The 21,302-nt window shown below is 53.1% G+C and overlaps 2 protein-coding genes across 6 annotated transcripts in view; one reads left to right on the top strand and one right to left on the bottom strand.

The window, feature by feature from the left end:
• Nucleotides 1–20,846, top strand: part of KIF7 (kinesin family member 7) — a 34,421-nt gene extending 13,575 nt beyond the window's left edge. For 2 of the 4 annotated variants that reach the window (XM_082736077.1, XM_082736076.1), the window contains exons 12-21: nucleotides 8,453–8,650; nucleotides 8,934–9,059; nucleotides 9,187–9,363; nucleotides 10,389–10,604; nucleotides 11,309–11,515; nucleotides 12,299–12,497; nucleotides 12,616–12,762; nucleotides 12,927–13,118; nucleotides 13,901–13,952; nucleotides 15,123–20,846. In XM_082736077.1, coding sequence (XP_082592203.1) covers nucleotides 8,453–8,650; nucleotides 8,934–9,059; nucleotides 9,187–9,363; nucleotides 10,389–10,604; nucleotides 11,309–11,515; nucleotides 12,299–12,497; nucleotides 12,616–12,762; nucleotides 12,927–13,118; nucleotides 13,901–13,952; nucleotides 15,123–15,366 — 1,758 coding nt within the window. In that variant the 3' untranslated portion in view covers nucleotides 15,367–20,846. Of the gene's footprint in view, nucleotides 1–8,452; nucleotides 8,651–8,933; nucleotides 9,060–9,186; nucleotides 9,364–10,388; nucleotides 10,605–11,308; nucleotides 11,516–12,298; nucleotides 12,498–12,615; nucleotides 12,763–12,926; nucleotides 13,119–13,900; nucleotides 13,953–14,382; nucleotides 14,579–15,122 lie in introns of those variants that run through there. The other 2 variants (XM_082736079.1, XM_082736078.1) reach the window with 2 other exon arrangements.
• TICRR (TOPBP1 interacting checkpoint and replication regulator) overlaps nucleotides 14,005–21,302 on the bottom strand; it is a 43,064-nt gene continuing 35,766 nt past the window's right edge. Inside the window, exons 18-22 of one of the 2 annotated variants that reach the window (XM_082736075.1) lie at nucleotides 20,018–20,152; nucleotides 19,277–19,434; nucleotides 15,669–17,766; nucleotides 15,432–15,557; nucleotides 14,005–14,708 (exon numbers count right to left, since the gene is read on the bottom strand). In XM_082736075.1, the coding sequence (XP_082592201.1) occupies nucleotides 14,596–14,708; nucleotides 15,432–15,557; nucleotides 15,669–17,766; nucleotides 19,277–19,434; nucleotides 20,018–20,152 (2,630 nt within the window). In that variant the 3' untranslated portion in view covers nucleotides 14,005–14,595. Of the gene's footprint in view, nucleotides 14,709–15,431; nucleotides 17,767–19,276; nucleotides 19,435–20,017; nucleotides 20,153–21,302 lie in introns of both variants that reach the window. The other variant, XM_082736074.1, reaches the window with a different exon arrangement.

The raw sequence follows: 21,302 nt of genomic DNA, 5'->3' as shown, positions 1-21,302 counted from the left end.
TTTTGCATGTAGTTGTCCAGTTTTCCCAACACCACTTGTTGAGATTCTTTTTCCCGTTGGATAGTCTTGCTTCCTTTGTTAAAACTTAATTAACCCCAGAAGCATGGTTTATTTCTGGGCTTTCTATTCCGTTTTGTTGATCCATGTGTCTTTTTATTTATTTATTTATTTGACAGAGATCTCAAGTGGGCAGAGAGACAGGCAGAGGGGCGGGGGGAAGAAGACTCCCCACTGAGCAGAGAGCCTGATGCGGGGCCTCGATCCCAGGACCCTGAGATCATGACCTGAGCTGAAGGCAGAGGCTTTAACCTACGCAAGCGCCCCTCCAAATCCATTTTGGAAAGCATCCAAATCCATTCGAGGAGGCCAGCACTACCCGGATACTAAAACCAGATAAAGACGCTGCCAAAAAAGGAACCACAGGCCAGTCTCTCTGATGAGCATAGATGCAAAAATCCTCAACAAAATACTAGTGAACCGAATCCAACAACACATTAAAAGAAAAATCATTCACCACAATCAAGTGGGATTTATTCCCAGGATGCAGGGAGGGGTGGTTCAATATTTGCAGATCAGTCCATGTGCTACATCACATCAGTAGGAGAAAGGATAAAAACCATAGGATCATTTCAACAGATGCAGCAAAAGCACTTGACAGACTACAACGTCCACCCACAATAAAAACCCTCCACAAAAGTGGGTTCAGAGGGGACAAACCTCAACATAATGAAGGCCACAGATGATAAACCCACAGCCAACACCACACTCAACGGTGAGAAACTGAGAGCTGTCCCCCTAAGGTCAGGAACAAGGTGATGGTGTCCACTCTCCCCACTTTTATTCAACACAGTACAGGAAATCTTGCCCCCAGCAATCAGACAACACAAAGAAATAAAATGCAGCCAAATTGGTAAGAAAGAAGTAAAACTGTCACTATATGCAGATGACATACTAGATACAGAAAACCCTAGAGACTGCAACCAAAGAAACTGCTAGAACTGATAAATGAATTCAGTAAAGTTGCAGGATACAAAATCAAGGTACAGAAATCTGTTGCAGCTCTTCACACTCATAATAAAGTAGCGGGAAGAGAAATTAAGAAAATAATTCAAAATATCTAGGAATAAACCTAACCAAAGAGGTAAAAGGCTTGTAATCTGAAAATCACAAAACACCGATGAAAGACATGGAAGATGACACAAATGGAAAGACAGACTATGCTCACGGACTGGATGAGCAAATGTTGTTAAAAAATGTCCGTTCCAGGGGCACCTGGGTGGCTCAGTGGGTTAAAGCCTCTGTCTTCAGCTAAGGTCATGATCTCGGGGTCCTGGGATCGAGCCCCGCATCGGGCTCTGTGCCCACCAGGGAGCCTGCTTTCCCCCCTCTCTCTGCCTGCCTCTCTGCCTACTTGTGATCTCGGTCAAATAAATAAAATCTTTAAAATAAATCTTTAAAATAAAATCTTTTTAAAAAATGGAATAGTTTGAGAGCAATGGGTATTAACACTTCTTTAAATGTTCAGTTGAGGGCGCCTGGGTGGCTCAGGTCATGATCCCAGGGTCCTGGGATCGAGCCCCGCATCGGGCGCTCTGCTCAGCAGGGAGCCTGCTTCTCCCTCTCTCTCTGCCTACTTGTGATCTCTCTCTGTCAAATAAGTAAATAAAATCTTAAAAAAAAAAAATGTTCAGGTGAGAGGACTCTGGGTGGCTCAGTCAGTTAAGTGTCTGTCTCTAGATTTTTGCTCAGGGCATGATCTTGGGGTCCTGGGATCAGGCCCCGTGTCGGTCTCCCCACTCAGTGGGGAGTCTGCTTGATTCCCTCCCCCTTTGCCCTTCCCCCCGCTTGTGCTTTCTCCCTAAAATAAAATCTTTAAAAATAAAGAAATAAACATTTGGTAGAATTCACCTATGAAGCCATCTGGTCCTGAACTTTTGTTGGTTGGGAGTTTTTTTTTTTTTTTTTTTTTTTTAATAACCAATTTAGTTTCATTGCTGATAATTGGTTTGTTCAAATTTTCTATTCCCAGTTCAGTTTTGGGAGGTTATATTTCTAGGAATTTATCCTTTTCTCCTAGGTTGTTCAGTTTGTTGGCATATCATCATTTTTCTTTTATTTATTATTTTTTTAAGATTTTATTTATTTATTTGTCAGAGAGAGAGGGAGAGCAAGCACAGGCAGACAGAATGGCAGGCAGAGTCAGAGGGAGAAGCAGGCTCCCTGCAGAGCAAGGAGCCCGTTGTGGGACTCGATCCCAGGACGCTGGGATCATGACCTGAGCCGAAGGCAGCTGCTTAACCAACTGAGCCACCCAGGTGTCCCTGGCATATCATTTTTCATAATATTTTTACAGTCCTTTGTATTTCTGTGCTGTTGGTTGTTATTTCGCTTTCATTTCTGATTTTGTTTGTGTCTTTCCTCTCTCGTTTCTTTATTTTTATTTATTTTTTTTGATAGGATCGGCTAAAGCTTTATCAATTTCATTGATCTTTTCAAGGAACCAGCTTCTGGTTTCATTGATCTGTTCTGTGGTTTCTTTAGTTTCTATATCATTTATTTCTTCTCTAATTGTTCTTGTTTCCTTCCTTACGCTGTATTTGGGTTTTGTTTTTCTTTTTCTAGCTCCTTTAGGTATAAGGTTAGCTTTTTTTGAGATTCTTCTTGCTTCTTGAGGTCAGCCTGTGTTGCTGTCAAACTTCCCTCTTAGAACCACTTTTGTTGCATCCCAAAGATTTTGGAGTGTCGTGTTTTCAGTTTCCTTTGTCTCTGTGTATGTTTTGGTTTCCTCTTTGATTTCTCGGTTGGCCCCTTCACTGCCTCGTAGCATGTTTAACATCATGTACTTGTGTTCTTTCCAGATTTTTTCTTGTGGTTGATTTCTGGTTTCACAGTGTTGTGGTCAGAGAGGGTGCACAGGATATGACTTTGATCTTTTTGAATTTGTTTTGCGTCCCAACATATGCTCTATTCTGGTGAGTGTTCCGTGTGTACTTCAATGTATATCCTGCTGATTTAGGATGGAATGTTCTGGATATGTTTGTAAGATCCGTCCTGGTCCAGTGTGTCATTCAGAGCCACTGTCTCCTTGTTGATTTTTCTGTTTGGATGATCTGTCCATGGATGTAAATGGCCTGGTAGAGTCTCCTACTATTATTGTATTAGTATCGATTGCATAAATATTTACAGTTGTTCTATCTTCTATCTTATCTATCTCCAATTCTTGTTGGATTGTCCCCTTAACAATTGTATAACGTCCTTTTTTGTTACGGGCTTTGTTTGAAATTCCATTTAGCCCCGTGTCAGTGCTGCTACCGGGCTGTCTTCACAGCCATTGCGTGATGGTCTCCATGCCCTCCCTTTCCATCTGCAGGCAACTTTCAGTCTGAAATGTGTCGTTTGTAGGCAGCACATAGATTGGTCTTATTTTTTTATCCATCCCATCACCCTATGTCTTTGTCCTTTGATTAGAGCGTTTAGTCCATTTACATTCCAAGTAATTACTGATCGCTATTGTACTTATTGCCATTTTGTTACTTATTTGTTGGTGGTTTTTTGTAGTTCCTCTTGGTTCCTTTATTCTCTTGCTCTCCCCGCACGGTTTGGTGGCTTTCTTTAATGATATACTTGGATTCCTTCCTCTTTATTTTTTGCATCTCTGTTACTGATTTTTGATTTGCGGTTCCCAATACATTTGTGTATTATATTCTCTGCACTTAGCATTCTATCTTCAGTTGAGGGCGGGTTGAGTTTGAACCCGTTCTTTACCTGCCTCCACAGTTTAGGTATAGGGTCCATAACTTTACATCCTCTGAAGAGTCTCTTCACTGAGTTTTACAAATAAACTTATTTTTACTGCTTTTGTGCTCGATACTTTTTTAACTCTTACTTAACAGTCTTTCCACTCAGAGCCACGTTGAACATTTCTTGCAAGGCTGGTTTAGTGGTCATGAGCTCCTTTAGCTTTTGTTTGGGAAATTCATTATTACTCCTATTTTAGGAGGCCACTTTGTTCTGACCTGCAAAATTTCTGCTGAAAAATCCATGGTACGTAACTGTTTTCTCTTCCCTGCTTTTTTAAAAAAATTTTTTATTTATTTATTTTTTTAAGATTTTATTTATTTGAGAGAGAGCGAGCAAGAGTGAGAGAGAACATGAGTTGGGGGAGAGGCAGAGGAAGAGAGAGAAGCAGGCTCTCCACTGAGTAGGGAACCAGATGGGGGGCTCGATCCTGGGACTCAGGGATCTTGACCTGAGCCGAAGGTAGATGCTTAACTGAGCCACCCAGGTGCTCCCCTTAACTTTTAAAAATTCTCTCTTTATCACTATTTTTTTTTGCCATTTTAATTACTAAATGTCTTAGTTTGGGCTTCCTTGGGTTAATTTTGTTGGGGGAGTTTCTGTACCTCCTGGATCTGGTTTTTTTTCCTTCCCCAGATGATGGAAGTTTTCAGCTATTATTTCTTGAAATAAATTTTCTGCCCTCTTTTCTCCCTCCTCTTCTTCTGGATCCTTATAATGCAAAACTTACTACACTGGAGGGAGTCACTGAGTTCCCTAAGTCTCTTCTCATTTTGCATATTTTTTTTCCTCTCACCTGCTTGCCTTGATGACTTTCCATTACTCTGTCCTCCATTCTTCTGCTGCTTCTTGTCTTTTCCATTTCATTTATTCTATTCTCTGACTGGTTCTTCTTTAATCTCTTTGTCGAGGGTCTCACTGATGTCTGTTAGTCTTTTCTCAAGTCCAGTGAGTATCTTTGTTATTTAAATTCTTTATTATTGAAATTTATTATTTGTATTACATTGTTATATATATATTATATGTATGATATATACTATATTAATAATAAGCTATTAATTTGTTATTTATTATTTAAATTTAAATCTTTATTATTTAAATTCTCTATTCAGGCATGTTAGTTATCTCTGTTTCACTTTGGTCTTTTGCTGATTTTTGTCCTGTTCTTACATTTGGGACATATTCCTCTGTCTCCTCATTTTGTCTAACTCTGTGTCTGTTTCTCTGTGTTCAGAAAGTTAGCTACAGCTCCTGCTCTTGAAATCAGTGCCCTTATGATGAAGAGGTCCCATAGTGCCTGCAGTGCAGTGTCCCCTGTCGCCCAGAACCTGACCAAATGTCTGCCCCCAGCCCACTGATGGGACTGCAGTCTGGTGTGTGAGGTCACAGGTCCCTCTCCTTGGTGGCAAGAGTCACTTTGGAGTGGTGCTGCCTCCTGTCGGGGCTGTTTGCACACTGCCACGCTTGTGGCCCAGGTTTCAATGGGCTCCTCCAAGAGCAGATTAAAGGGGGCAGAGATGTGACCTCCACAGGGACAGGGCATCCAGTTTTAGTAAGGTTTGCGGACTGGTCCTCTGGTGACCGGGAACCTGCCACCATGCCTGGGACCACCTGCAGGGTTGGAGAAGGCGGATCTGTAAAGCATGGGGCACAGAGTGTTTGCAAGGTTTGCGGCCTTCTTCTGGGGGAGGATTCCTGTCTTGCTGGGACTCCGGCAGGCCTGGTTGCAGGGGCCAGATCCACTTGAGCATGGTGGGGTGGGGTGGGGCTCAGTGTGCATAAGTTGAGTAGTAAATGTTGGTGCTGCCTGGTTCCTGCAGATGGCCGAGCACTGAGGCTGGGGGCAGCAGAGGGGGAGGGTGCCTTCCAGCTCCTCTGTTCCTGGAGGAGTCTCCCAGGGACCTCTGTCCCTCCAGAACACCTCCGAGATTAGTGAATTACTCTCCCTCCTGTATGCACCAGGCATTTTTTCCAAACCACTGCTTCTGTGCTGTATCTCCTTGGCTCATGGGTTGTGCTCTCTCTGTAAGGGCAGGGACTTAACTTCCTGCCCCCCTCGGGGCTCTCCCCTGAGCTGAGCCTGCTGAATTTTATAGTTCCAGGCTCTACATATGCTAGTTGCTAGTTGTAAGAACTCTGAAAATTTGCCCCCTCTGGTTTTCAAAGCCAAATGCTATGGTAGTTGTCTCCCGTGGTGGCTCCCTGGTGTAAGGGTTTCCCTCCCTTCTTTATTTCTTTGGCATCTGTCCCTCCCGTGGACAGTCCTATGGTCCACTTAGCTCCCCACACCTCCTCCGCCCTTCCCTCCCTTTTCGATGCATTTAGTTGTGGAGTTTGATCTGCCATCCTCGGGTCATTTTCTGGGTCTTTTGGACCAATGCAAATGTTACGTAGCTGTACCCTGGGATGAGGCGAGCCTAAGGTTCTGCCCCTCCCCAGTCTTCCCACACCTCTCCCGCAGCTTCCTGTATCCATTCGGCTTTCGTTGCGGCCATCTAGCCGGGAATCACTGTCCACCCGCACTCATACCCTTCATCTTCCAGAAGCACTGGACGGGATTTGGGGCAAGGAAACTGACAGCAGTTTGCAGAAGGTCTCCCCGACATTTTTCTTTAGTCTCTGTGGGCAGGGCTTTGGAAGATACAAATTTAAGGGGCAGAGAAAGCGTGCAAGTTTTCTTCTAGAAGTTTTGGGGTGATTGCTCTTTAAATTTTTGCCTTTGTGGGCGCCTGGGTGGCTCAGTGGGTTAAGCCGCTGCCTTCGGCTCAGGTCATGATCTCAGGGTCCTGGGATCAAGTCCCATATCGGGCTCTCTGCTCAGCAGGGAGCCTGCTTCCTCCTCTCTCTCTCTGCCTGTCTCTCTGCCTACTTGTGATCTCTATCAAATAAATAAATAAAATCTTTAAAAAAAAATTTTTTTTGCCTTTGTGGGGGTGACTTGGTGGCTCAGTCAGTGAAGCGTCTGCCTTCTGCTCAGAGTCCTGGGATCGAGTCCCGCATCGGGCACCTTGCTCAGCCAGGAGTCTGCGTCTCCTTCTGCCCTGCCTGCTGCTCCCCCTGCTTCTATGCTCGCTCGCACTCTCTCTCTCAAAAATCTTTAAAAAAAATAATAAATTTTTCCTTTGTTTGGGGGCATGGGCCACATTGTCCATTTCCTCCTCAATTACCACAACGTCCTCCTCTTTATTCTGATTACCTCCTTAGAGAGTCCCTCTCTTAGCGTCTGAACCAGGCTTTGTCCCAAGCCCCGATGTCAACCGGAGGTGTCTCGTGCCCTCATCCTCATAACTTGCTTATTACTCTGCTCTCCCACTTTGTCCGCCAGCCCAGAAAGCAGTAGACTGGGGGACATTCCCGCGTCCGTCTCTAATCTCAGCTCTTCTAACTCTAACTCAGGCCAAGGCCTCTAGCTGGGTCTCAGCGGCCACATGAACTGCCCACAGTCAAGGCCAGCCCACTGCACAGCCTTGCCTTCTGCTTCTCTACCCCAGCCCACAATCCCCTAAATCAGCCAGCATCTTCAGGGTGTCCCTGTCCTCACGTGGCCGTCCGTGAGTGTCTGACATAGGGGCTGCCCCTCCCCGCCACACACACAGAGCTCTGTGACCAGCTCAGGATTTCCCCTGATGCCTTTTTCCCCAAGGTCCATTCCTTCGGTGGTAATCTCCTTGGGAGCTTCCCAGAGGTAACCTTAAATCGGTCCCCACATCTGGAGGGCAGGGAGAGACCAAAGAGGCAGCCACTCCAGGTTGGAAGGTGGCAGGTTTAATAAGCAAAGGGAATTTATTGACAAAGCTGATCTTCGGTGGATCCCCATGCCTACCTGCTACATCTTGAAAGTTTATCAAGAGGCCTTCACTGGGTTCCGTCTTAGGAACTGTGCAGCGTTCCCAGCTCCTCGTCACTGTCTCAAGGCCATGTCTTTGGAGCCCCCTGTGAGAGCGGGAAAGGCAGGCAGAAACCACATTCCAAGGACAGGGTGAGGCGCCTCTGATCACCCAGGTCCAGCCCATGGGTCAACCAGTGATCACGTCTTTCGATGATCTTCCTCAGCACCTTTGGTCGCAGTGGATGTGACCCACTGTCCGATTTTCTGTGCATCCATTTGTCTTTCTCTTGCCTTTTTTTTGATGCTGCATTATCTCTTCATCCTGTTTTTTACCCTTCTGTGACCCCGTCCATCCGTCTGTCCAGCTGGCCATCCCTCTTTCCTTCCTTCCTTTTCTCAGTTCCGGTGTCCGGGAGACACGTAGTAGAAGGACCGGGAGTGCGGGCTCTGGAACCCAACTGCTTGGGTTTGAATCCCGCCTCTGCCTTTTACTAGCTGTGTGTCTTTGCTCGGGTTTCCTGACCTGTCGGTGCCTCAGTTTCCTAAGCTGTAAAGTAGGCATAATGGTAATCCTGCTTTTCCAGAGGAAGGTCAGGATCGCTTGATACAGAACACCTGCTGGGTGCCTGGGCCCTAGTTACCGTCAGACGGCCCCCCATCGCCAGTCTGATGGCCTGGGTCTATGCCCCCCCCCCAGCCCCTGGGCATGTGTCCCCCTCTGTCCGCCCCTCTATCCCTTCCCCGGCCTTGGGTCCTGCCCATCCCGGTGGAGTGCCCGGCGGGGGGTGGGCGGGCGGTGGCCCAGCGGAGGCTGTGTCGGTCCAGGTGCTGAAGGAGAGGAAGCAGGCGACGGAGCGGCTGGCGTCGCTGTCGGCGCAGCGCGAGAAGCGGCTGCAGGAGCTCGAGCGGCACGTGCAGCTCATGCGGCAACAGCAGGGGCAGCTGCAGCGGCGGCTGCGCGAGGAGACGGAGCAGAAGCGGCGCCTGGAGACCGAGATGAACAAGCGGCAGCACCGGGTCCAGGTCAGGCTCCCGGCGGGGGAAGCAGCCTACATCTGGGGGAGGCCCCCACCTCCTGCTCCCCTTGGGGCTGTGTGACCTCCCGAGCCGGTCGCTTGGCCTCCCTGAGTGTGTCCTCCGGCCTGGGGGAGGGCGGAGGCGGGCCGTGCATGGAGTGGGGTCCCGTGAGATGCGGGGCGGCGAGCCTGTCCCCACAGGGGCTTTGGGGAGCCCAGGCAGCTCTTGGAGAGACCCGGCCTGCCCCCCACGGCCCCACCGCTGAGCCTCTCGCCTGGTGCGTCCCTAGGAGCTGGAGCGAAGGCACGAGCAGCAGCAGAAGATCCTGAAGATCAAGACAGAAGAGATCGCGGCCTTCCAGCGGAAGCGGCGCAGCGGCAGCAACGGCTCCGTGGTCAGCCTGGAGCAGCAGCAGGTGGGGAGGCGCCGCGCCCATGGCGGGGAGTGGGGGAGCCGTTCTCCCTGCTCTGACCCTGGGCAGCCGCTCACCAGCCCCGTTCCAGAGCTGAGTTTCCCTCCCCGGGCCCCCCACCCTCCCACAGAAGATCGAGGAGCAGAAGAGGTGGCTGGATCAGGAGATGGAGAAGGTCCTGCAGCAGCGGCGGGCCCTGGAGGAGCTGGGGCAGGAGCTCCACAAGCGGGAGGCCATCCTGGCCAAGAAGGAGGCCCTGATGCAGGAGAAGACGGGGCTGGAGAGCAAACGCCTGCGGTCCAGCCAGGTGAGGTCCGGCCAGGCGAGGTCCCACCAGGTGAGGTGCCCAGCTAGGCGAGGTCCTCCCAGGAGAGACCTGGCAGGGGGGTTTCTGCTAGGTGAGGTTCTGCCAGGTGAGATTCCAATAAGTGGCTCCTTCCAGTTGAGGTTCCTCTGCCAGCGGACAGTAATCCTGCCAGGTAAGGTCTAGACAGGTGAGCTGCTTCTGGGTGGCGTCCCTGCCAGGTCAGTCCCAGCCATGTGATGCTTGGTCCTACGGGACTACAGCCAGCCCCTGGGGCCTCGGGGGCATCAGGGTGTTTATGCTGCAGGCTCTGATGTGCGGGTAGAAGACGCTGGTTGGGGCTATGCGGGCAGAACGAGGACTGGCAGGTGGAGAACCAGCCCTCCCTGGTGCTGGACGTGGAGAGACCCGGGCACGTGGCCCAGCCCGCCTCTCTCCACCCTGTGTCATGGCTTCCTCCTAAATAAGACCTTCTGAGCCAGTTTCCACCTCAGTCGAGCGGAGTCGAGCAGAAGCCCCATGTTGCCACGCAGACGGCAAGGGGGTGTCAAACACAGAACCAGAGCCTGGGCCAGGAGCCGGTGCTCCCGCAAGGTCCCCACAGGGCTCCCGACCCGTTGTTGCTGTCACAGAGCACTCTGGAGGCCAGGAGCTCTCAGGGCACTGCCGGATCGTCCAGAACTTCCCTGTGCTCGCAGAGTCCTCTCTTCCTCCCACGCTGGGCTCCTGGAAGGGCCTGCTTTCTTTCGGTCCATGCCGTCCTCTTTTTCCAGTATCTTTTCCCGTGCTTGTCTGTGTCCTGGGCCATCCCTGGGGGCCAGCCCCTCCTTCAAGGCCCCACTCCCTGAGCCCCCGCAGGACGGAGAGCCAGGCCTGCCCACTGAGCAGTGCTCCTGGCTGACAGGCCTCTTGAGGGAAGCTCCAGCAGCCTCCTTTGCCTCCCTGGGTGGGGCGGGGCCACTTGTGTCCACCCGCTCCCGGGTGGGTGGACGGGCCCGCCCCCTCACCCCTGGCGGTGCCGCCCCCAGGCCCTCAGCGAGGACATCGTGCGCGTGTCCAGCCGGCTGGAGCACCTGGAGAAGGAGCTGTCGGAGAAGAGCGGGCAGCTGCGGCAGGGCAGCGCCCAGAGCCAGCAGCGCCTGCGCGGGGAGATCGACGCTCTGCGCCAGGAGAAGGACTCGCTGCTGAAGCAGCGCCTGGACATCGACGGCAAGCTGAGGCGGGGCAGCCTGCTGTCGCCCGAGGTAAGCCCCGCGGCCGGGCTTCACTGGTCCCTCATCCGTCCGTGCTCCGCGGCCCGGCCCGGCCCGGTGCTGGGCCCTGCTGCTCCCCAAATGTGCTTTTCCCGCCAGTGAGACCCAGAGGGGGGTGGTGGCTGGGGGGATGCTGGCCTGGCCCTGGTGCCAGCTCTGGCCGCCTGGGCTAGGACACACGGGCCGGGGCCTTGAGGTTCCCACCCAGGAAGACCCCGGGTGCACCCCGCGTCCTGTGCAGTGTTAGCCGCATGTGTCGCGCCTGGGCTCCCTGGGTGGGAAGGAGTGTCAGCAGCACAGCCCCGCAGCAGGGAGAGCCTTGCTCAGCCCCGCAGACCCGCTGGTGCCTGCACAGCAGTCCCGCCACACCTGCCCTTCCGTGTAATGTTCTCGGCTTCCTGGTGTAGACAGCGGGAGAGGCAGGCAGTCTGCTGCGGAAAGCGGCTTCTCAGAGTCCTGGCGGCCCCCTGGGGTCAAGGCTGGACTCCCCCCCCCCCCCCCCCCCACCGCCCTGGGGTCGAGGCTGCCATACGGGGCGTGGACTCTGTTCCTGACATGATGACTGCCTGCTTAGGACGAGGGGACATGCTGTCTCCTCTGTGGCCGGACGCTGGCATTGTCGGCTCAGGTCTGTCACTCGGGAAGTGGGCGCAAGAAGCCAGGCATCCCTCTGCACACGGGCCTGTGTCCCATAGGAGGAGCGGACGCTGTTCCAGCTGGACGAGGCCATCGAGGCCCTGGACGCGGCCATTGAGTACAAGAACGAGGCCATCACGTGCCGCCAGCGGGTGCTGCGGGCTTCGGCATCCTTGCTGTCCCAGTGTGAGATGAACCTCATGGCCAAGCTCAGCTACCTCTCGTCCTCAGAGACCAGAGCCCTGCTCTGCAAGTATTTTGACAAGGTGGGTCACTGGCTCCCAGCGTCGCCTTCTGGTGCTTGCTTGGAGGGGAGCGGCAGGGGCGTCTGATGGCAGCTGCAGAGAAGGCCCTGTTTCCTCCCAAGTGCGGGGACAGAATCAGGGCTAACTCGTCTCCAGGACTGCCTCAGACTCTCCTTCCTAAAGCCTTTCTTAGTGAAAGTAAGACCCAGTCCTCTCCTCACTTTGCCCCTGTCCATGGGTCCCTTCAGTGTACCCATTGGATCAGTGGTTCTCAGCAGGGAGGGTTTTGCCTCCAGGGGACATCTGGCCATGTCTGGAGAGGCTTCCAGTCACCACCGCAGTGCGGGTGGGGGTCTAGGGATGCCGCTGACTCCCCTACAACCTACCAGACAGGCACCTACAACCACACATTTTCTGCCTACCATGCCAGTAGTTCCAGGGTTGAGAAATCCTGGCCACGGGGAGATCCCGCCACTCGAGGCTCTGTCTGGGCGCTTAGGAGCATGTGACAAGGGAGGAAGGAGGTTGAGGCAGGGACAGAAAATAATCTGGTTAAAAAAAGCGCGGACTCTTTTTTTGTCATTGGGCCTTCATTGCCTAGAAGACTGTCCAGGTGTCCGAGGCCCTGTCTTGGCTCAGCAGGACCCCCTGGCGGTTTCCTGGTGACCTTCACCTTGGGGCAGCGGTGGTGGCGAGTTGGCCGAATCCCGGTCGCGTCTCCCCCTATCCCTCCCTCACCGTGGGCACTATCTGGGGAAGGGAGCCGCCAGGGCCAGGGGCCAAGCGTGTCTGGGTTTGGGACAGGTCGTGACGCTCCGGGAAGAGCAGCACCAGCAGCAGATTGCCTTCTCCGAGCTGGAGATGCAGCTGGAGGAGCAGCAGAGGCTGGTCTACTGGCTGGAGGTGGCGCTGGAGCGGCAGCGCCTGGAGATGGACCGCCAGCTGACCCTGCAGCAGAAGGAACACGAGCAGAGCGTGCAGCTGCTGCTGCAGCAGAGCCGAGGTGAGCGCCCCGCCGGCCCCGCCCACCCCGCTGGCCCCTCCCCCGCTGGCCCCGCCCCCGCTGGCCCCACCCCGCCCGCGGCCCCTCACCCCTCCGGCTCGGGGTCTGTCCCCTGCAGATCACCTCGGGGAGGGCCTAGCAGACAGCAAGAGGCACTACGAGAGCCGGATTCAAGCCCTGGAGAAGGAGCTGGGCCGCCACATGTGGCTGAACCAGGAACTGAAGCAGAAACTCGGTACCTGGAGCGCTGCCGGCCCGAGCAGGGGTAATTCTCCCCCGAACCAGCGAGCGGCCCCCGTTTCCCCGCTTTTTGCCATGTCGGGCTGAGGCCTGCGGGGAGCTGGGAAACCGCGCTAACCTCAGGTTTTCATGGGCGGGTCACGCGTCGCTCGCGGCCTCCGGCTCTGACAACAGCGCCCTCACGCCCAGTGCCAGGTGCGGAGAAGAGGACGCTGTGCCTGGAGAGTCGACCAGCCCCCGGGCCCGAAGACGAGCTCCCCGCCGCGCCCGAGCTGCTCCGGCCACAGCCCCTCTCTGACGGTGCCTCCCGCGCCCGGGAAGAGGTGCGGGACTTGGTCCGGGCCCCCCTCCCGCTGACTTGGAAACGGTCGAGTCTGTGCGGTGAGGAGCAGGGCTCGGTGGAGGAGGCGCGGCCGCGGGAGGCCCCCGAGCCCCTGGCAGGGCGGGTGCTCTCCGGTGCAGAGGTGGCTCTGCCCTGGAACTTCGGGGTCCTGGCCAAAGCCCGGCGGGACCTGCGCAGAGCCGGCCCAGGAATGATTGACGTCAGGAAAAACCCCCTGTAGGCTTGTGGGCAGAGCCTGCCTTGGGGCGGGGGACGACCTTCTGAGCCCCTGCGCAGTTCCGCTGCCTGCCTTTGCTTCTGGGAAGGACAGTCTCGATTTCCCACCGTAGATCCAGGTCCTGATCTTGACCCCATTGGAGTCTACAAATTCTGGCTACAGCCCAAATGAATGGGACTCAATTTTTTAAATATGCAGACTGATGCCCCCTTTTTCCTTTGAGCTATGGTACCATATTGCCATCTTTTGGCTTGAGAGTTTGCAAAAGGCACTTCTGGCCTCAAGCCTACGTCTGTGTGCCTGTCGTTCTGGAGTTCAGCCAGAGCCGGACCCAGAACCGTCAGTGCCATCCGGGTAGGGTTTTAAATGGTCTTAGGTTTATGGTGGGAATGGGGAAGCTTTGCCTATTTTTAGAGTTTTGTAAAACCATTTTATAATAAAGGAGTGTCTCTGAAAGGAGAAATAGGAGTTTGACTTGGTTTCACCTACAAGACAAGAGAATTTGATCTGAGGACATGACAGGCTTGAAAGCATGTCAGACGCCTGAACCAGGGCCAAGTGAGAGCTGTGCCCCCCCCCCCCCCAGCCCGTCCTGGGTTGCAGGGCTGACTTGGAGACGAGACACGGCACCAGCCACCACTGGAGCTCTGCCGGGGTAAGTCAAGCTGAGGCCTCGAGGTTTAAACAGAAAGGCACTGAATGCTGCATAGATGGAGAGGGTTTTATTAGGACGTGAGGAAGTTAAATTCATTCTCTGTCGGGCACAGCCTTCAGCTTTGACCCATAAGGAGCCCTTTCTCCCACTTCCCAAGTGAGGGGGTGGTTGTTGGACTGGTTTTGGTCTCCCAGACGTGGGGGCTAGAAGGGGAGCCTGCTCTAAGGTCCTTGTCTGCCTCCCCTAGCAAGGGGCAGGGCTGGGCGGCAGGCCTCCTGGGAGGGGGAGTAAAACCCGGAAGGGACTCTTGTGGGAATCACAGAGACCTGAGACCAGGCCCTGGTAGCTGCAGGCTCCTGGGGACCAGGCTGACTTCATCTTTTGGGCCTCCTCTGTTCAGAGCGCCCCGCTTCTTCCTGTTTCTGTGCAGCCAGCCCAGGGTGACGCGGGACAGAGTAGTCAGGTCCTGGCTCAGATGAACGGAGTTTCTGGGGTAAGAATTCCTCTATGACTGGAGGCCAGAATTCCTGAAATGGCCAGAGCAAACAGCTCTCCAAACACTGGTCTGTCCTGGGAAGGTGGTGGCTCTGGTCAAGCCCAGTGGTGGGTGTCATATGAAGTCCCCCACCCAGTTGCATCCTAACTAGCTTATCAGCTTCTTCCGGGTGTAAGTTCTGCTGATGGGGCGTCTCCTGGAGAACGCTCGGCTGAAAGGAGATTCCTCGGCTGTCGGGGGGAGGACCTCTATGTCCTCATCTAGAACAAGACAGAGGGCATGCAGGACGTGAGCATGGAACAGAAAAGGGGCTTGAACGGGAGGGGATCCACATGCAGAGGATGTCCCCCCAGCCCTGCCTGCGGCTCACGTGCTGAGGAAGGGCAACCTGCGCTTTCTACTGGGCTGTGCCCTCACGCCAGCATGGGGCGGTGGCGGTTAGTGACTGAGAAAGCACAGTACCGTGGTCTGAATTCCTTCAGCTGTTTGTACATTTAAATTCTCGTCTTGGGGGCCGTGGCCTCCCGTGTTCCTCTACAGTTCTAGATGTTTCTCCCCTGGTAGTGCACTAAGCACCTGCAAGCCAGTCCCATCCCAGGTGGGGTTGAGGAAGGGAATCCCCATGTCCAGACGCTGAGCACAACAGCCGGTCTCTAATCCTAATCTAAGCACAGAGGTGTGACCCTCCCAGAGGTGTCCCAGAGGTGTGACTGCCAGTGCATCACCTGCCACCTGTGCTGCCCGACACACGCTCCTCAGGTGCCCGTGACTACACTGCACAGAGGTCACTCCTTCCAGAAGCTGTTTCACGACACACTGGAGTTCCAGCGGTGGAGTTTCTCTGGGACGAGCACAGGACGCTGTCCCAGCTCGGGCACTCCTTCCGACTCCTCCACGATCCCAGTCTGGCAACCCTGAGCTACCTCTGGGGAGTCACCCGAAGGACCCACGTAAGTCTCCAGGACCCTCGCTTAACGAGTTACCTCTGGCTTCGTGATACTGCGAGGAAGGCGTCCTCCCTTGGAACAGCAGCGGAGAGTGGGTGAGAGCCTGCAGGCCGCTGGCTGAGAGGCAGCTGCGCAGCGCCCAGCTGGGCGGGGGCGTGGAAGCTACGGGAGGGGACAGGGTGAGCACGGTCCCGTGGTACCCCCAGACAAGGGAGCCTCCCGATGCCTCTGTGCCCAGCACCGCCAGCCGCAACCCCAGGGACACAGACTCACCTGGAAGGAACACCTCGTCGTCGCCCGCGGAGGGCAGGTGCCGCCCGCTCGCACGCGGAGATGGCTCCCTGCTCCTGCTAAGCTCTGCGTCTCCTCTCGGCTCCTCACACGCTCTCTTGGCTGGAACCTCTGCTTCCTCCTTGGCAGGAAGGAGCCTCTTCCTGGAACCCAACCCGAACTGTCCCCAGGAGGCTTCCTCAGCCTGAAGCGCACAGTCCCTGGGAGGTGACTGGTCTGGCAGCCGGCACACCCCCTCAAGCTCAAAATCCCCCACGAGGGGCGTCCTGCTGCTGCCGAGTTCAAGGCCTCGCTCCCTTCTCTCCGGCTCGAGCAGGGACACGCCTGCAAGGTCAGTGCCGCCGCCCACCGCCCTCTTCCTCCGCGGCCAGTCTTTAATGGTGTCGGGAGTGGTCTTCCCGCTGTGCTTGGGAGACGGGGTCCAGGGAACACCGACGTCTGTTTGAAACGGAGAGGGGGTGCTAGAGGGGCAGCGGGTGGGGGTACAGGACTGGCAGATGTAGGTCTGTCCCCCGCTCTTGCCAGGGGTGCTGTGTGAGGGGCGAAGGCAGGGGGGCGACACGTAGGTGGCTTCAGGTTTCCCCGAGGCCTTGGTGGCCCCAGACATGCTGAGTGCAGGGAGGGTGCTCTCCTCTCCCGGGGATGTCCCCTCCTGTCCCAGAGGCTCGGCTTCGGCTAGGGAGCTGGCGTCTATCTTTTTAATCCGCAGCTTGGGCAGGCCGGAAGCTTGCATCTCCAGCTCCACCTCATAGGCCTGGGGGCTGCCAGAGGCTCGGGAAGGCCGAGTCGGGGCTTGCGGGTTCTCCAGCTGCGTGGCGGCCTGGCGCTGCCTTCTGTCCGCGGTGCAGCGCAGGGCATAGGACAGGGCCAGGGGAGAGCTGGGCCCGCAGGAAGGTGGGGATGGAGCACTCCCGGGGTTGCACGGAGAAGGCTTCTCCTGGGCCACCACTGTCCTTGACGCCTCACCTTCTTCCGCTGGCATGACGTGACCGGGCGTGCCGTCGCTGCTGTGGTGCTCTGCCTGGTCCAGGAGAGCGAGCTCGTCGGGGTCACTCGTGACAAGAGGAGAGGACATACACCAGTCACTCCTGTAGCCCGTCCCAGAATAACTGTGTCTTTCCGGGGAAGGCTGAGGAGAGAGGGTCACTTCCTTCTGGTTCTTTCTAGTGTCTGTGAGGGCAGCTGGGTTGCCAGCTATGGGAACCCTAGGCACAGCTGAGGTGCTCGGGTTCAAGTTAGGGGTCTCTCTCTGCCTTTTTCCAATTTTGGAAGGGGGCCGAGGGGGCACGGGGTCAGACTGGTTTATCTGTGAGATTCGGGGGGGAGTGGAAGGAACAGGACAGGAGAGAGACAAGGCTCCAGTGGGTGCTTTCAGGGGCTCTTCCCAGTCCAGTTCTTCAGGGGGAGGAGAGTCTATCGAAAATTCCCGAAATGGACTCTTGGAAATCTCACCTAAGGGAGAGGTCAAAAGTTTTTCTAGAGAAAGAGGTGGGGGAGAAGTCAGATTCGTGCTCCTCGGTGTCTTGGAGACTGAGAGGGCTTCATCCTTCCATTTCTGCACGAGTGCCTCTGCCTGAGGAGGACTCTCCTCAGGGACATGGGGACAATAGTGTATTGGCTCCAGAGCAGCTTCCTGTAGCGCCCCCGAGGCTGCTGCTCTGGGAGGCGTTATCAGGGCAGACCCGACGGGAGTCAGACCCTCACTCCTGATCAGGGCTTCCGGGCCGGAGGGGCTCTCGGGACTAGAAGTCAGTGAAGGTGGCCAAGAACTCAGAAATCCAGGTGACTGACCCCTTGGCCTTTTGGGAGTTCTTGGTGTCTTCTTTTCCAGAGGAGAGGTTCCTCCTTTTGCCAGGGATTGTCCTTTCCGAGGAGTGACTTTGGGTTGAGACGGTGAGCCCCAGCTATGTGAGGAGTCTTTTAAGGACTCCTTAAAAATGACCTGTTTCGCAGGAGTCACCTCCGTCGGGGGCTTCTGCCGACTTTCAGGGGTGCGCAGTGGCATTCGTGGGGAATGAGGGAACCTTCTTGGTGTAGCTTTAGAAGAGCTTGGCGATTTCTGGTTCCTCTTCTTAGGAGTCTACAAAGAGATGCTTATTTCAGTGCCTAAATACCATAATAACCTCTACGCACTGTTGAGTATTTTAGTCCTCTCTAAAACAGAAAGGCAGATGGGAGATATCTGGGCAGCCGACAGAATGACCATAAGCTGGCTTTCCAACAGTGACACGTTTCCGCTTCCAGCCATGACCCAGATTTCACTTGGCTACTTTTTCTAGCGCCAAACATGGAGTCTAATCTTGGGTCTGGGACAAAAAAAGTTTTCATCACGGGCACAGGCCAGCTAAACCAGGCTTTGCCTCTAACGATGTATCCCTCCACCGCTCACAAATACCTTTCTCTTCAAGGAGATAGCTCCTTCCGATCTCTGACTTGGTCTCCCTCTGCTGTTCACCTGCGTTCAACATGTGCCCGCCACGCCCCCACTATGTGCCAGGCCCCATGCGGGTGTGGGACGGAGGGTGGAGCGTCCAATATACAGACATAAGGTACAGACAACAGCTCAGGGAGGAGATCTCCCTCCCTCCCTTTCTGCAAAACGCAGTGACACACTCCCCACAGGTAGAGGAGATCAGACCTGTTGTTTCTACAACCTTATCTGATGATCTCAAGGGAATCCTGGTCGACTGGGCATTTCACATTCAATGAGGCACAGCCAGAGAAAACACGGTGCTGCCAGTGCACGGGCAGCGCCGTGCATGGGACAATGTGGGAGCACAAGAGCGGGCCAGCTGTCCAACCCAGCTCGCAGGAAAGGGGACAGGAACAGGGAGTCAGGTCTTTAAGAATGGGGGTCACAGGTAGAGGCCAAAGGTGGGGAAGTGGGGAAGAGGGAACTCTTGTGCCTTTGCTCTGTAGTCTTCTGTGCCTACAGTGAACAGCAGCAGCTGCGTGCACTCTGATGTTGCTGGGAAAGTGGATTATTGGTTGGGGGGGCGGTGCAGTGGCAGCCCACAGAGGCCCATGCTTGTCTGGGGAGGACTGAACCTGGCCTTCGAGATCAGTGGTCTTCAGACCCATCCCCAGAACTTTGTCCTCCCCCAACCTCTAAGCAGTTTATTGGGTTTCCAAACAAATATTTTTTTTAACACGAGAGTTCCATTTTAGGAAAACCTAAAACCCTGCTTGAACAAAGAATGGTAGAGCTTTAAGCGTAGTGTTGCGGTGTGAAAGATCGCTCTGGCCTCTGGGGGCAGGATGGACGTGAGCGGGAAAAGGAATGCAGGCAGGAACTGCACAGGAGGGAGAAGGGGGAATGAATTATGAAATTCAGTCTGTAAATAAAAGTGGCAGGACGGACTGCCTGGCTCTGTCCCAGAACAGGGAGCAGTCCAGAGTGACTGGACTCACGCCCCCATGTACCCAATGATCATTCATCTTGATCAACCCCACCACCCCTAAAGAGCGAGTAGTAGTGACAGATCACCTGCTTACTTGTTCATCCCTGACAGACTCAGTGGGTTTTCTGGGCCATGTCTCTGTTTTCCCCTCAAGACCACACTTTTTTAAACATTGAAGAAATATTATACCTGATAAGCTGTGGGTATCTCAGAGCCTGGTGGGTTTCTTGAAGATCTCTGAATTCGAGCTGAACCCTTCTCTGAGGGACTGACCATCTCGGACAATGCCCCGAAAAGCAGCCTCTTGGGAGAATGAATACTTTGGTTTGGAGAATTTTCTCTTTGGCCTGCAAGTCAAAAACAGTGAGTCTTTCTCAGCTCCTGCCCGATACTAAGAGAACAGCCAGTCCATACAAGATGACGGTTTGACAATGTTTTAGAGCAAGTGGAGTGGGGAGGGATCCCACCTAGTTACGCCAGCAACTACAGTTATGGCTGCCATCTTGAATTTTAATAAGCTGGTGAATGAACTTCAGCTCTTATATGTTAGGCAAGTAAAACTATTTGTAAATATAAAAGCACATGACTGAGGTTCCAGACTAATGGATAAAAGCATGAAGGCCAAACCTGTATCACCTTCTAGCTAGGACATCTGAGTGTAGAATGTGAGCACAGGTAGAAATAATGGGTAATTCCTGTTGAATGGATAATTACCCCGAAAGGATAGTGTGGATGACCAGCTGTAATAATCCAGAGGGAGGACACTGTTAACAAAGGTCCTGGATTGTTCGTCATCCTGAACCTCTCATGGACATACCTGTTCTACTGCTCTAGTGTCAAGCAAGAAAATGTCAAATTTTGTACTTTTCCCAAAAACACTTCCTACCAAGTAGGCCTAGACTTCTGAAGGCAGATGAACAAGCATCTTACCTGACTTTTCTTGCTGGAATGAGTGAACTCTTTGCACACTTCGAGACGTTGGCTGAGATCCAGAATAGAAGGAACCAGAATTTGTCCTGCTGAATGACAACTGTTTGATTCGAGGACTTCGTCTCAAGCTTATTTCTGCAAAAACCAGAATCCCAGTTAGTATCCAGGGAGAAATGCAAGCTTTTTACGTTTTCCTACGTATGAAATGGATAAAATTTATGTAATACCACATACAAGATGGAAATTTGACAAAGATGGAGACTTCTGAAGTGTCGTAACAAAGCTACAGAAGGTATGATATATGGCCGCAAATGGTACAAAAAAAACCATTGAGCCACTAGACTGTCACCCTCACAAGTCTCAACTGCCAGCCTTTTAACCACAATGTTGGGTGGGGGGGAATAAAAAGCTTTGTATAGTGTGACTTTTGTAAATTTTTAAAATTTAAAAATTGCAGTTTTCTTATTTATGTTACATACATTTGTACAGAAATGGCACCTGTAAGAGTATTATTAAAACTAAAATGTAGGGGCGCCTGGGTGGCTCAGTGGGTTAAACCTCTGCCTTCGGCTCAGGTCATGATCTCAGGGTCTGCTCTGCAGGGAGCCTGCTTCCTCCTCTCTCTCTGCCTGCCTTTTCACCTACTTCTGATCTCTGTCTGTCAAATAAATAAATAAAAGATCTTAAAAAAAAAAAACAAAACTAAAATGTTAAACAGTATTTCTAAGTGGTGGGATTATGAAGTGACTGTTAAAATTTTGCTTCTGTTTTCTGATTTTTATACAATAAGCAAATTACTTGAATCATTAAAAAAGGTTTTTTTTTTTTTTTTTTTCTTAAAGATCTTATTTCTAAGTAATCTCTACACCCAACATGGGGCTTGAACTCACAGTCCCGAGATCAAGAGCCACACACTCTGCCCACGGAGCCAGCCAGGTGACCGCACATGCACTTTTAAAATAAACCACAGCTCTTTGTATTACAGTGGTCGGCCTGTACCCTGAATTCCATTTCTACTGTGGAAAAAGATTTCTCCAGGAGTCCCCTTGGTAAATTCTGTGTAAGAGACCACTTACTAATAAATATTTACTGATCTATACTGTGGACTCAGAGCTGTCACAACATCTGTAAAATATCTTGGGATATGCTAAGCAACAGACAACTCAAGTACAGAAAGGTTTTCACAGAAACTAGTTGAAATGCAACACAGAAGAGGGGCTCCTGGGTAGTTCAGCTGGTTAGGCATCTGACTCTTGATTTCAGCTCGGGTCTTGATCTCAGGGTC

Source organism: Mustela nivalis (genome assembly GCF_964662115.1).
Source record: "Mustela nivalis genome assembly, chromosome: 6".
Lineage (NCBI taxonomy): Eukaryota > Metazoa > Chordata > Mammalia > Carnivora > Mustelidae > Mustela > Mustela nivalis.
This window is presented reverse-complemented; position numbering and strand designations above follow the sequence as displayed.